Genomic DNA, 15,889 nt, shown 5'->3' with positions numbered 1-15,889 from the left:
CAACAGAAATATTGAAAACTCAGTTTTGATTGGCTGTTAACTAAGCCATGTTTCAGTAGAAGTTGCCATGGAAGTATCCATAATCGAATGAAACCAGCCCCTCAACCGATAGAGTGCATGGTTAGTCCTAAATATAAAACAAATGAATCACAGGTAATCTTCCAATCCCTACAAGGTACAAATATCTTTAAGAAGTTCTTAACATGCTGTATTTAGCTTTCATACACAAAATGATGTTAAGACTGGGCCCTATAACACAAAGGTTAACGATTAATTGCTAAATGAAACAGCCTATCCAGATAAGTGTTGCATGTGCATTGTGCTTGGTAGGCTCACTAGGAACCAATCAGAATTGTTCTGTCAATTTTAGCGATTAATCACAAACCTTTGTGTTGCTGGGCCCTGGTAATTGTTGCATGGTGATGTCTTGCTACAGTGATCAATTATTTTTTTTTTGAATGATTGTTGAATGGACTATTGTATATTTGATAGCTTCCTGCCGTCAATCAACCCTCGATTGTCATTAAAAGCCTGAAAAGTAAGCACTCATAGAAAGTTATTAATTTCTGGTCGGAAACCACTTACAATGCCCTCTGATGGGTAATTTGATTTTTGTATTAATATGAGTGACTGCATCTTGTCTTAGTTAGGACTCTTGCTCTACTGTAACTTTTTAAATGATCATAAAAAAAGAAAAACAAATAGAATAAAGAAGAAACAAAAGGAGAGAAAAAATTATTTGAAAAAATGACCCTTTCAGTCATTTCCACCCAAATACTGATTGGCACATCTGTCAGCCTGCCTACACCCCCCCCCCCCCCGTATCCCATACAAAAAAGGAAATGAAAAGGAATATATGAAATGAATTATGGGCTGATAAATTATTAAATTTGTAACACTGGAGGAAGGAGAATCAATATTGTTTAAAAAAAGACATGTACATGTAATATCTCCTGACTTCTGCAAAGCATTTTGGATAAATTTGAGAGTAAACTGGTTGTGGGTTAGCCAGTGAATAAGTTTTGAAAGCTTTAGGTATTTTTAGGTTGGAGGCTGAATAGTTTTTCTATAACACGTGTTTTCCAAAGACTCCAGACCACATATATATATGCAGGCTTGTCTCCTGCGGCTTAAGGTTATAGAGGGTTGATTGACCATTGCAGTAAATGATGTAAGTGGTATGTTATATGTTACTTGATAGTCACTCTCTCATCTTCTGCCATTGGTTTATATATTCTTCTTTTTTATGCAATGGCCTGTTGGTTGTACGTAATGTAGGCGCATAAACTGGGAATCCATATCTATTAGAAAGAATAGATGGAGGGGGAGGGGGGGTATATCTCCCCTATGATATTACATAATTACTTAATGTTCTTCTATTTAGGTCTTTATTTTATTGGTCATAAGGAATGTTGAGAAATATAAATGGTAATTATCTTCATGTACCCTCCGATTTAATGAAAAAAAAAGAAAGTTATGATATTAATAATAACTGTGATTTGTAATGCACCACACTACATTTTATTCATTGTAGCCATATTGAGCAATTTTACCTGTCATTCGACCATAGTACTACCCATAAAAATCACAGTATTTCAGGTTCGTTTTTGTGTTTGTATGCAAGAAGTTAAGGCTCTGATAAACGTATCATTGGATGTGTCAGGGATTTGATAATTTGATAATAAGTAGAATTGTTGTCACCCTCGGATTTTTTACATTTGCTCTCAATACAAGCACTTTGATTTATACAATATATGTCTCGTCTTATTGTTATTTTTTTTCATTATAAAATCTATTGGAGACCAAAGTCCGTATTCTGAATACCAATTTAACTTCAGCCATGGTCTAACTCTGTCCTAAAATTATGGGAAGCCAAATGTGTCAGCCTTTCATATTTTATTGTATTTTTTTTTATTGTATTATTTCTTGGGTCTACTGTGCTCTTCCCACTTGCTTTGAAGGTGAAGAAAGCCATTTTAGTAATCATTCCCAGACCGTTCTAACTTGTGGGGGTGGAAAATGGGCTGATAAATTAGAACCAGTGTTGATAGGAATTTATGTCACAGTTGGCTCTCCATAGTTGAACCACAACCCTAGGCCAGGAACCCATATCACAAACCTCAGCAATGATCGTATCACATTTTTCTATGATCGTATCACATTTTTCTATGATCGATTACATTGACTACGATAATAGTAATAATCGAGCCTACGATCAATCGCTAACCTTTGTGTTACGGGGTCCAGAGTTTGATTTAAAACCTGTTTTCAGAATATGGGCCTTTGAGAGCTCTAAATGTTGAATAATTGCATCTTTTATAGAGAGTGAATCAGAAGACAGTGACGACATGCCTCCACCCCAAGTTGTTGCTGCCCATCGGCTCAGGAAAGCCATCCTGCCTCCTGGTACAGCAACTCATTTCATAACTTTATATTTCACCAGCCCCCCCCCCCCCCCCGGCCCCCAAAAGAATAAACAAAAAAAATAATTGAAATTTTTTTATAAACAATATCCTGTGGGACTCTCTGTGTCTATTTGGTTGGCTGTTATACAATCTTGGTATATTTTGGTTTCAAATTTCATTATTTACCAAACCTTCTGAAGTTCTTTATCTTTCTGCTGTTAGGGGAAGGGTTATTCTCATGAGAATTTCAGACACGTTTTTCTTCTCAAATCTGTATCTCATATCATGTACATACTATTTCAAATTCATTTCATTTTGGAGAATTTTTTTTTACATGGATCACCCTTAAACACGAATATATATGAGGAAGAAAGGTTTTCACTTTATTAAAAAAATTGTAATGATCCATTTCATTGAAAGTACTTGATCAAAAATAGGGTATTGATATGAAGTAATTTATACTTGCTGAGGGGTCAGGACATAATAATTCTTGTTTATTATTGGAAATGGATGACAATACTATTTAAATTTCATGACAAGGAATCAATGTAATTTCTTCTGAGATATTCAGATTTGAGTATTATGGGAGATTTATTGGACAAACTAGAGGGGAACGTCCGACTCTTGCAATTTCACTTTTAACACAATTCATATCAATTATAAACACTTGTTCATCTGTCTTTTTGCAACTTTCTTCAACTATGTTATATTTATAAACAAACCTGTTAGAAATATAAAAGTTTGTGCCACATCTGTGTACAGGAATCCTACAATAAAAGTTCTATGCCTTTTTAAAGTAAACCATTATCTGTCTGTGATTAAATGGGATGATTGGTGATGAAGAGCTGCCTGAGGGATTCCTGTAGGGAAGACGCTGCTCAAACTTTTTTACAAAGTACCTCATCCCACTAGCAGACCACATTCTAACTCTCATCATGCTAGATAATAGACAGTATTTGAATACATAAACAACATTTAATTACTAGACATTATCATTGCATATCACTCATCAATCAAATATTTAAATGAGTACCGTACATTAAACAGTTAAGGCAAGTATCAAAATTGTAATGTAAAAGGAAAGCAATGTCACACCAGTTTTATTTTTTGACAACCAGGGCCCCGTCTTACAAAGGGTTACAATTGATCCGATCGACCTCAACTATTTGGAAATCCATCAATGTCTCAATTTTTCTACAGGAAGTATGTACAATGTCCTTTGTAAACAAAGAAAAGCACACTGAATTTTAAAGAAAACAAATGAATGTATAAATGTAAATGATATCTTGAAAATATTTTTAACGAACATGAATTTAGATGTTGACGTTGCTGTCTTTTCATAGTTGTGGTTGATTGGATCGATCGCAACTCTTTGTATTAGACCGGGCCTGAAGTGGACGCTTATTCGTGTCTATGCCAATTTAGCTGAGACCAGAGAATGTTTAAATGATGAAAATTAAGAGTCATTAGCAATGGTAAATTGCGTTAACAAATTTGAGTTATAATTTCAGCATACTCTGCCATTAGCTGATGCATTTCTTGATTGTATACATAGTTTGAATGTATGGGTAACATAGTCCAATTTACTGTAAATGTATTTTACTATGTTGCTACCCGAGAACAATGAAATACACTTATCTGTTGATATTCTCGCATTTTTGTGTGTATATTTGTGAAGATGTTTTAAAATGAATTTTTAAGTAGGTTTTGTGATTAACAAAGTTACTGTCATGCAGAATGTGTGGCTTTGAGTAGACTGGCAATCTAAAACAGTGCATAGAAGTTGATAGTGAAATTAACACAGAGAAAGCAATTTGTCTCAGCTTCTTTTTCTAAATAAAGCTGGTGTGATGTGATTTCTTTTACATGCATTTTGATGATGAAATGTCACTTGGATGATGATTGATGAGGAGCAGAGAGCAAGAGACTCACCTTTGATATCCTGCATGCCTTTAATTTCACTTGTGTTTGTCAATAGACTTCTTTACTAACATAGTCATTGTTCTAAATCTAACCAGAAGCTGGCCTGACATAGCAGCATGTATTATAGTATGAAATAATTCAGGCTAGATGCCACAACCGACTTTCAGGTTTGAACTGCGATCATTAGTAGGTTCTGAGAAACCGCGGAAAAGGGGTCTCAATACTTGGCTATGTTAGTAACCTCGTCTATATATCAATGTTCTTATTTGTAGTTAGTATCCCCTATCTGTATCAGTGATGTGCTTGATTTGTCTTCCTAATTCTATGCCAAATTTAAGTTTGCTTTTTTATAATACTGCTTTGACTAACAACTACCTGCTTGCTTGTAATTTGTGCTTTCGCATTTTTGTTTCATTTCTAACTTGCTTTTTCAGGTTTTTACTTCATTGGCAGTTTGTGTGCCATGTATAAAAAGCGACAGATCTGTGTATGCATGTATTCAAAGTGGTCTATTTATTGCCTTTTTCACAATGAATGAAATTTGTTGAATACTTCAATTCCTATTTCTGTTATTCGTTTCTTCTCGAACGGATCACTCTTTACTTTACACCAAACTTTCCCAAGGCACTCTGGTTCTACTGTTAGATCATTCATTTCACTCTCTTCTTTATTGGAAGTATTTTGATCATATTTACCATGTGAACTGAAAAAAAAATGCTTTTAAACCTCTTGCAGTATGCTGTCTCTCAGCCAACAAGAAGAAACAAGATCTTTACCATTATGCCAACTACATTTTCTTAATAATCTGATGTCTAACTTCTCTTCCTATCTTATGCATGGTCATCAAACATCATTTATAAAGTATATGGACTTCAAGTTGTTTTTCTTAGGTTTAGAAGCATAATCTCAGTATTGTTTGAACTTATTCAACATGTTCGACTACTTCCACCGTACAAGAAGACTGATATTTTCCTACATATTATAACCACAAGGAACCGTGACAACCATAAGTAAGACTACGGCTAGGATATCGGATCACTTGCCAAAGCTAACTTGACTTCAGATTCCTTTAGGAAATTTTTATTGAGCTCTATTTTGTCCCTTTTATGGTTTATTTTGAAGAAATCAATCAAAACTGTAGAGTTTTATAATTGTGTAGGAAGCGATTATAATCTCCTAACTACAAAATTGCAATCGATAAAGAAAAGGCTTATGCTTGAACAATATGAAGGATGAAGGTAATGATGGAATAATTAGAATGACTGTGAATCTGATACATTTATTTTGTTTTATTTCTTATTTCACCTCTATGGACTGAATTTCAATAAAATAAGGAATGTGACTTTGGCAGCACCTTCAGTTTTCTTAAGATACTGAGATGCAAATGCTTGGTATTGTATATATCAATGAATTATCACATTTTCGCTGAATTGTAATTCATATCATTTTATCAAACCTTGATGATTTGGGGAAATTATTTGAGGAAATGTTAAGATGACGTAACCTTTTGTGGCAAGGCAAATAACAGGACTTCTTGGGACATCCATGCTTAATGCTACAACCTTGTATGTGTACTTAAACTTAAACTCACATGAACACTCACACGATCACACAGACACACCCCTCACATGCGTATACACACATGACCCTACCTATGACCTTTGACCTCATCCCATCATGCCCCTGTAACCACACCTGTGAACCCTCTAGCCAAGAAGACGACCACTCCCCCCCACCACCCATACTGCCACCGTCGTCAGTTGAGTCTGCATGTTGAATCTTTTTTAGTCAGCTCATATAGTAGCCTCAATAGCTGTGCTTGATGATGCCATATTCCTGTCCTTTTTTAAGTGCATGACAGCAAAGAGAAAATCGCATGACTGTGATCACTACAGAAAATCCATCTTTTTCAACTTTTATTATTGTGATGCTAGGTTAACGTTCTATTTTAACATACTTCTTAATTCTCACAGGAAGCAAGCCAATGATTTTGTATAATCATTTTTTCCCCTTACGGTCAAGTTGATAATTGCAAATTTTCCTTTCACTGCAGTTGTAAACAATGATTTATTTAAATGTTATCTAAGCCAGTAAAACCATATTAATTCTAGTAATGATTTTTGCTATGTCAGTACTGTATGCTTCTTGCCTCTTAGGGTTATAACATTGAATGTTTTTTTGTTAGATTTATGAAGATATGGATTAAATTCTCACATTTAAATTAATGCAAGAAGTATTGATTATTTAATCATTAATATATATTGTCTACGTTTTCATCGATGATGGCAAAGCAAATTACAATCTGGGAAAAGGTCTTATATCTAAAAATGAGTAAAAAAACAACAACAAAAGAGTTATTGAATATAAATATATTGCAGCTTGCACATAATGCATTGTACCATATAAAGGCTTTGCATCTCAAGTGTTGTTTTTGTTTTTTTTTATTTGCAGAAGACCAGTGAGACTTGTTTGACCCTGTTTTGTGTAAAATAAATCATTCAATAGTTGTTCCAGATTTATTTGATTTTGTTTTATGCATGTCGATTAATTTTGTTTTGTCTCTTCTCTCACTCTCTCATTTCTCATCCATCCTTGACAAAAAATTTATCTTCCTCTCTTTCTTATCTAACTCATTCCCATGTGTGTGTGTGTGTGTGTGCGTGTGTGTGCGCTGATGTACATTCTCATATGAAATGATGACTGTGTATGCTTTGTGTTCTACTTTTAACGCACTAATTGGTTTGATTATGTGTGTATCTTTTTTTTTTACATGTCATGTGATGCATGGTCATGTTTCTCTAATACACTATCATGAACATTTTCATCTTTTCTTCTCCCTGCCCCTCCTCGTGCCATGTGGAATTTCTGTTGGGAACCTTCTCTCTTCATTAACACCTTTTTGTGTTTCATTCCTTATGCTGACGTGGGTCATCTTGTGTGTGTCTTATTCCTTGACACTGTGCTTGCTTTGCTTTTACTTTCCACCTTCCATCATTACCTTCACTATAACTCCACCTCCACGGACACTTTGCTTCTCTCGTAATCATTTATCCCGCTTCCATCCTCTATTTTTCATTTCTTCTGGGATCGTTCAATGCCTCCGTATTCTACACATTTCTTCTCTGTAATATTATCCCGCTCATCCACTCTCACTATCGTCCTTCTTGCGGTTACTCTCTTCATTCATCCATCCATCCATGTCATCACTTCATCAAATCTTGTTATGTAACCATGATCCATCTTGCATTGTTGAAATGATTGTCATATCATGACCCTTTCCTTTTCCTCCTCTTCCTTTCTTACCATCACCATCTATCACCTCTTCTCTCCATCTTTGTACCTTTCACCTTACCTATGCGATCATTCACACACACACACAAAAAAAAAAACACATATGTATACACACATATGACACACATCCTCACGCACGCCATACCCTCCCCCCATCTCTGCCTCAATTTGCCTTAGCCACTCAAGGGTACAGTGATGGTGCTGTTTCCCCACCAGGCAATACGGACGCGCACCCGGAGTTCAAGTTTCCATCCAAAGACTCCATCGGAAGTATAAGTGGGAGCAGCATAGCAGCCGAGGATGAGATCAAACTCAAACACAACATGAGTGTCAAGATGAATGCCAAGAAGGTATGTTTATATATATATATATACAGTATACAAATACAGGAAACTTTGCCTTAGACCCCTGTTGCATCTAGAAAAATCTTTGGTCAGCCCGGGGTGAGCAATTTACTAGATGTAACAGGGGTTTAGGACCATAGAATTCTGTACAACGAAGGAGAAATCAATCAAACTAATGATATATATAAACACATGTTTGGCATTAGTCTGGTCTTAAAAATTGCTAAGACTTTTCCGTCAAGTGTTCTCCTTATGGAGAGGTGAATTTTGCAAGTTTCATTATTACACTTAGAGGCTGTTCTTATTACGCTTTCTAAAACTAATTTACTGGTAACCGATTCAGGAAACCAGTTTGGAAGATCGCTCTGCTAGCGTCTCACTTGACCACACGTGGTTTTCAAAATCTCTTGACATAAAGCCATCTTGTTGCTATGGAAATGCTCTCAGTGGGGTGGCATGTTTCGCACGAAATTTGAAACTGCAGCGTAGGCATTCTACACCTGTCGTGTGGAGTAGCGTGCTCGAAATGTGCGAAGATCGCTACCTGAAGAACGGTTGTGTCCTCACACTAAAACCAGTTTAACGAGGCAAAGTGATCTTGAAAACTACATCGCAAGGTGGATTTTTGAACCGGTTTGGAAGATTGCTTTGACCGTTCTCACTACACGTTAAACCAGTTTCCACTAAACTAGTTTCCAGTAAACTAGTTTTAGGAAGGTAGTGAGTACGGTGTCGTACATCTCGAAAAAAATCTACCTAGGCCGGCTTGGGAAATTGATACCTGGTAATAATTTATGCGTGGAGTACCACATAGAATTAAGATCATAAGAGTAATAGCTAGATTCCTTGCATTAATGTAATGAGAATATTTTCTGAATATTGCATACAATATTGACAATCCTTCCTTCTTTTTCAAGAATTTGATACTGAACAAATTGGTACTTGTTGTGTTATGTTTGTATTTTATTTGCTCTGAAACAGAAATGATATTGTGGGACTGTTATTTTGACATTTATTAGACATTGATTGGTTGATGTTACTGAATTTGAATACATGTTAATTCTGTAATATGATTTAAGTTTTACTGAAGCAAAGAAGCCATCTTAATAAAACAGTGCACTACCAGACTAAATTGAGTTCAGTTCTATTTTGTTCCCGTGTATCCTGAGTTAAGTTCCTCTTAATATCTCCATTTGTTGTTCTGTTTGATGCGTGGTTGAGCTTATTCCCTTGGACATTTATTATCCAATTGACTTGTATTATTTTTAGAAACCCCACAATATATTTATATTTTTCAATTCAAATTGATTGTTTTGACAGGGGGAGCTGTTATCACAAGAAGATGAAGCAGCAGTGGTAGCCCAGTACCGGTATACCGGAGCCACGACCAACATCCACGCCTGTCTCTCACGACTCGTCAACTATGCACAACCTGTCAAATTCCAGGGATTTGATGTTGCTGAAGGTAAAATACAAGACATTATAATAGATGATGATAATGATGATGATAGTAGTTAAAATTGCAGTGTAAGTGATGATGATGATGGTGGTGGTGATGATAAAGATGATGATGGCAGTGATAGCAATAGTAGTGCTAGTACTACTTCTATACTGCTAGTAGTAGTAGTAGCATTAGTGGTGGTGGTGGTTGTAGTAGTAGTGGTGGTGGTTGTGGTGGTGGTGGCTGTGGTGGAAGTGGTAGCATTAGTGGTGGTGGTGGTGGTGGTAGTAGTAGTAGTAGTAGTAGAAGTAGTAGTACACTTTAGTTACATTAGACCAAATGGTATATGGATTAATGGCTATTGGACCAACTGGTTATTAGACGGAATGGCATTAGACTAAATGAACGTAGACCATGTGGTGAGTAGACGAAGTGGTGATAGACCAAATGGTAGTAGACAAGTTGGCAATTGGACGAATTGGCTTGAGACGAATTGGAAATAAATCTTATCATGGACATGTTTTGGTCATTGCTTTTGGGGTTACTTCTGAAGGAAAATTATCATATTAAGACATCTTAAGAGTGTGAATTAATGGTTTGATTAATCTATCTTCTCCTTAATTTTCTTTCAGAGAGAAATCTTCACTTCAACATGTCATCATTCAATGAGTCTGTTGGCTTAGGATACATCAAAACACAGTGTATTGAATTCGTCAAGTATCCTTATTCACATTCATGCCTATAAACATATGTTGCATTCAAAGGGATGGTCCGGGCTGAAAGTATTTAAACCTTAATAGAGTAGAATTCGCTGAGCAAAATGCTGAAAATTTCATCAAAATCGAATAACAAGTAACAAAGTTATTGAATTTTAAAATTTAGCAATATTTTGTAAAAACAGTCATCATGAATATTCTTTAGGTGGGCTGATGATGTCACATTCCCACTTGTTCTTTTGTATTTTATTATATGAAATTAGGTTTATTCAAATTTTTTTCCTCCCAAGAACTAGAAAAATTTGATTGACAACTTATTAAGTGCATTAGATATTCATTGCTGCAACTTCATTATATGGGAGACATATTATTCACACAATTATGAAATAATGAAAAAAAAATGAATTTTATGTGATAACATGAGAAAATGGAAAGTGGGGATATGACATCATCAGCCCACCTAATGAATATTCATGATGGCTGTTTTCACAAAATATTGCTAAACTTTAAAAGATATAAATACTTTCAGCCCGGACCATCCCTTTAACTTGTATTCTTCAAAATCATGTGGGTGTGTGGTCTGTCATATTATTCAATGAAATAAAATTCACGAACCCATGTACATTGATGCTAATAATATAATGGTAAATTCTTTGCAAATTATTTCTTTTCATGATAACTTCATAATTTCCTAACTTGATCATTCCCCTAAAAAGACTGGGGGGGGGGGCCTTTTAGGCCCCCCCCTGTACATAAATCGCGATAACTTTTTTGCGCATGAAGCGTTTGCGCCGCCATTTCATGACTTTTTTCTCTTGAGTTTTGCGCAACTTTTGATACCAAATTTGTATACCCCCATGCCGCGGTTGCGGAGTTACGTAACATTTTCGTATCACATGTCACGTAAGAAATTGAAATTTGTATTCGTTTGTGTGTAAAGTGTATGGTATTTGAATGAATGTTATACACATTGTTTTCTAACTACATTTTTATTTGTTTCTTTCTATATTATGTCACTTGTGAATTCAAGTAGCAGTTCTAGGATATGAAAGTAATGAAAAACATTGCAAAAAAATAAAGAAATACATAAGAAATGCAAAATAAAGAAATACATAAGAAATTAAAATCAAAGAAAAACATAAGAAAAGTAGTGCAAAATACCAGAATCGCTTGCACAACTATATTCTTGGGTGCAGGAAACACTGAATAGACAAGTAATGTCACACTTTAGTTGATTATGCTATAATTGATATTGAATAAGTTATATATTACACAAACCCAAAATATATCTAGAATACTCAAGAATTTGCAATATGCAATATCTAATGTCCTAAAGTTTTTTTGATAAAAATTTGCATATTCACATAATTAATTATGAATATAATTTGCATAAATTATGTGATATCTCTTATGCTTTGTTTTCACCAGCTAGTGTACATGTAACACATCACTTGTTTATCTTCCAAGATTGCTTTGGCTCATTGCAAGAGAGTGTAATGCAATAAAACATGCCAAATGTTGTATTTCTCTACATAACGCGTGCAGAGTACTTATTTGCATATTTAGTAATTACTAATTTGCATAAGCATATCTAATAATTCAAGCACGAAATAACACAATTCCATGATAAACAACCTCTTCTTACAGCTGAAAACCTTGAAACGGGAATTTATGGACCGCAATAGGTACCAAAGTATGAAAAATTCAATTTTTTGATAAAAATTTGCATATTCGCATAATTAATTATGCATATATTAAAAAATACAATAAATATCAGTATTTTGACTATGTTTTCTTTTAGAGGACATGACAAAGGATGTGTGTGCCAAATTTGGTTGCGATCGGACGACCAACGGCCGAGATCTTAGGGTTTTCCTAGCCTCCAAAATAGCCCAGTCTTTTTAGGGTTAATAGTATTAAGGTAGTGTTCTATGGCATTTGAATAAAAATGATTTATTGGAAACATGTTATATGTTGATCAATTTGAGGTTTCCAAAATAATGGAGCAATTTTATGACCTTTATTCTGCAACTTTACAATACTAATCATGATATGAGTGTAATATCAAAAGAAGAAGACTTTATTCAGTTGTTGCGAATAAATACTACAATATGGCAATAGCTATGTCGATCAAGTAATACAATTTCAGTTTGATGTTCATATTCAGATTTAGTTGATGAAAGTGTTTAAAAGTAGGGATGTAAATGAATTTTCATGAATGTAGCATTTTTATTGTGGAAAAAAGGTGAATATAGTCAGTTTCAGATTTTAATGTTGAATAATTTAATAATAATATAGGATTAATATGCACCTTGTTAGGTGCTCAAGGCGCTCCTGTATTACCCCCGCTAAGCTAGTCTACCGGATTTGGTGCTCGCAGCTTTTTGAGGATGAAACTTCCTGCCGGTACCCATTTACCTCACCTGGGTTGAGTGCAGCAAAATGTGGATAAATTTATTTCTGATTGGCATATGTGATTCCTTAATGGTGTAAACCCTCAGTTACAATAAGCGTCAGATGAGTAGAATTTACCCTCAAGGTAGGAGGTATGACTCCAGCAACTACATGCCGCAGATCTTCTGGAATGCTGGCTGTCAGATGGTGGCCCTGAATTTCCAGTCACCAGACATCGGCATGCAGCTCAACCAGGGAAAGTTTGAATACAACGGATGCTGTGGGTGAGTCAAGGGTGAAATCAAGGGGTGGAATGGTATTGGATATTGAAGAGATGAGGGGGGTTGACAATGGTGCCCTTGGGGTGTTTGGTATAGAGGAATCAGTTGTAAGAGATGCGTTGGATAGGTCAATGCAGAGGAAAGTCATTACGGAAAGAAATTTCCTTGGAGGGTCGATATGTGTGGATAGGTGTGTGGGTGTGGGTGATTAATTAATATGAGTTTGAAGAGTTTGGGGGTTTTGTGTGGGTCAGGGTGGGAGTGGGTTAGTATGATCAAGAAGAGACATATGAGTGTGTGTGCTGAATGAGGAGGGATAGGATATGAATGGGTATCAGATCACTGAAGCTGTAAAGTGAGGATGTGAGTTTGTGTGTGAAGGTGTGTGTGTGTATGTTTATGTGATGATAAATAAGTCTGGTGGGATATAGCTGGGATGTGATGATAATGATGATTGAGAAGATGTATGCGTGGGTCAGTGGGTGGGTGTGGGTTGGAAGGAGTTAGGATGTGGGTGATTGCGGATGTGATGTGATCAGTGCATGGCACCCGGGTTCCGATATTGACAAAAGCATGGCTGTGGGTGTGGGTTGATGTTGCTCAGTGGAAGGAGTTTGTGTGTGGTGAGTGGGTGTGGGTGTGATCTCAGGTCCATGTGTGTGATTATAATTTAAGTTAGGAGAGGTAGTGCATTGAAGTGTATATAATAATTATGACATGTGGGTGAGTGTGTGGGTGTGGGATGATGAATAAAAGGTGAGAGTGGTAGTGATCATGATGACTGTCAATAAATTTGATGTGTTTGATGTATGTTAATCGATTATAGTTGTAGAGCTCTTGAATGTGGCAATGAGCAGTATTGACTCGTTGAGAAAGTTAGAAGTGATGGATCGATTGAAAACCCAACTAAACATTGACTTTTCCCATATAAATGAGTGAATGGATGGATGGATTGATGGATGGAATGAATGAACTGAATTAATGTATAAATGAATGAATGAAATAAATGAAAAAAAAGACAAAAAAGATGTTAAAAATTAAGGATGATAATGGCAACCTCTATGAAATATGGATATAATAATCAGAAGTTCATCATATCTTTCCCTTCATCTGTATACATGTATTTGAGTTTGTTACACTAAAATATTCATATAGCACATGGATCAAATGTTGATTTGAAACAGTTAAATTTTGATGATGATATGATTAGAAAAGATTTGGCTTTGGTCATATTAAGGTTTAAAGATTTATGGGTTATTTTTATACAAAATATAAAAGATATAGGATACATGGATCAAATTTTGAAGGTAAGAGATAAATAGGAAACAAGATAAGGAGCGTAACCTTTCCCTTCTGATAATAATAATGATGTGAGGAATTAGTATATGGCTCTATGTTCTGATGATGCTGATCACTCGTGTTTCAATTTATGGCTTTCTCTTGACAGGTATTTACTCAAGCCGGATTTCATGAGGAGACCGGACAGGACATTCGATCCCTTCTCGGAGTCCCCAGTGGATGGCGTGATTGCGGCAACATGCTCAGTTCAGGTTAGTCAACCGCTCTTCCCTTAATAAGCCATTGCCATTAATGAAGCCATTGACGGAGTCCCGTTGCGATTGGGGATTACACAAGTGGTTGATTTATGACCAGCAGGAGTTATCAGAATGTTTGCGGTATCTTTTATTACTTTTTTCACTGACACGCTCATGACTGGCAAAAGATGTTCTAGTCGGAATGAAGAATGGAAGCAATAAAATTCATCATGAAAAGCATCTAATGATCGTGGCAAAAATAGCTACTGTATTATGCTTCCTGGCATGTGTAAAAGGAGCTTAGAACTAATTATCTAATGGCCATTTGTGTTTCAAAGCTGGATCACAAATTGGATGTTTGACAATTTTATTATTTGTCAGAGTGAAGTTAGAAAGAAATATATTTTTTATTTCACTTATTGTAGTAAAAAATAACTTGTTCTTTGAATTAATTCTCTTTGGTATGAAATGCCACCATTTGTTAGGGAAGTCACTGCTTTCTCTACTTTTTGCTTATGTTTCTCTGGGGAATTTTTTTTTTCCATGTTCCTAAGACATGCATTATCGATCTAGTGGAACTATTTTGGACATGTTGTGGGGCTATGCATTCACTCAGAACTCTTTCTATATTCCATAGAATTTGCAAAAAAATTTAATTCTCATCAGATGTGGATTTTTCTCTCTCTTTCCGACGCAGGTGATATCAGGCCAGTTCTTGTCAGACAAGAAAGTAGGCACGTACGTCGAAGTTGATATGTATGGTCTTCCTACGGACACAATAAGGAGAGAACACAGGACGAGAACAGTCCCTAATAATGGACTCAATCCTGTCTATAATGAAGAACCTTTTGTATTTAGAAAAGTAAGTTGTCAGTCCTTGGCCCGTATTCAGGGGACCATTTCATCAACTTTTTTGTCCGACAAGTTGTCAGATCTGACATCTTTCCTTGATTCTGATTGGCTGAGAGGCGTTGTTACCATAGTAACTGTCAGATAAAATGGAACTTGTCGGATAAAACATCCGACAAGTCCTTTCATGAAACGCTCCCCTGAAGTCGGGTTTAACTTAAACTCAGGTTTAAAGTTGTAGTTTAAGTATGGACAGCCAATTGTTACATAATCACTAACAGCAGAGATATCTAACTTCAGCTCATTCGGCTCTTAAATCATTCATAATTGTTTAGAAAGTATAAATAGATGATGGTCTTCACCATCGATGAATCAGGAAAGAGCACAGTAAACATAAGAAACACACAACTTAATAAAAATTTTGATACTTTTGGCTTCTCATACTTAAACCACAACTTTAAAACTGAGTTTAAGTTAAACCCGACTTCAGAATACGGGCCCTTGTGTTGAACTAGGCTTTATACCTGATTTAACACACGTCTTCTATATACAGGCAAACTTGCCTATAAAAGCCAAGGGATACAGGAAAAAATGGCCACTGTAGTCAAGTTGCCTTTGTAGGTCGGTTGTAGAATCCACATTCCTTTCAAATGGGAGATGATCTGCCACTGAAGAAAGGATTTCACTATAGACAGGTGGCCACTAAGACA

The 15,889-nt window shown here is 35.7% G+C and overlaps 1 protein-coding gene across 5 annotated transcripts in view; it reads left to right on the top strand.

Moving 5' to 3' along the window:
* Positions 1–15,889, top strand: part of LOC121418309 (1-phosphatidylinositol 4,5-bisphosphate phosphodiesterase beta-4-like) — a 150,867-nt gene that overhangs the window by 110,956 nt on the left and 24,022 nt on the right. For 2 of the 5 annotated variants that reach the window (XM_041612098.1, XM_041612096.1), the window contains exons 15-21: positions 2,323–2,406; positions 7,797–7,969; positions 9,284–9,428; positions 10,037–10,121; positions 12,622–12,798; positions 14,243–14,345; positions 15,028–15,192. In XM_041612098.1, coding sequence (XP_041468032.1) covers positions 2,323–2,406; positions 7,797–7,969; positions 9,284–9,428; positions 10,037–10,121; positions 12,622–12,798; positions 14,243–14,345; positions 15,028–15,192 — 932 coding nt within the window. The remainder of the gene's footprint in view (positions 1–2,322; positions 2,407–7,796; positions 7,970–9,283; positions 9,429–10,036; positions 10,122–12,621; positions 12,799–14,242; positions 14,346–15,027; positions 15,193–15,889) is intronic. The other 3 variants (XM_041612100.1, XM_041612099.1, XM_041612097.1) reach the window with 2 other exon arrangements.

This window comes from Lytechinus variegatus, chromosome 7, assembly GCF_018143015.1.
Source record: "Lytechinus variegatus isolate NC3 chromosome 7, Lvar_3.0, whole genome shotgun sequence".
In the NCBI taxonomy this organism is placed as follows: Eukaryota; Metazoa; Echinodermata; class Echinoidea; order Temnopleuroida; family Toxopneustidae; genus Lytechinus; species Lytechinus variegatus.
This window is presented reverse-complemented; position numbering and strand designations above follow the sequence as displayed.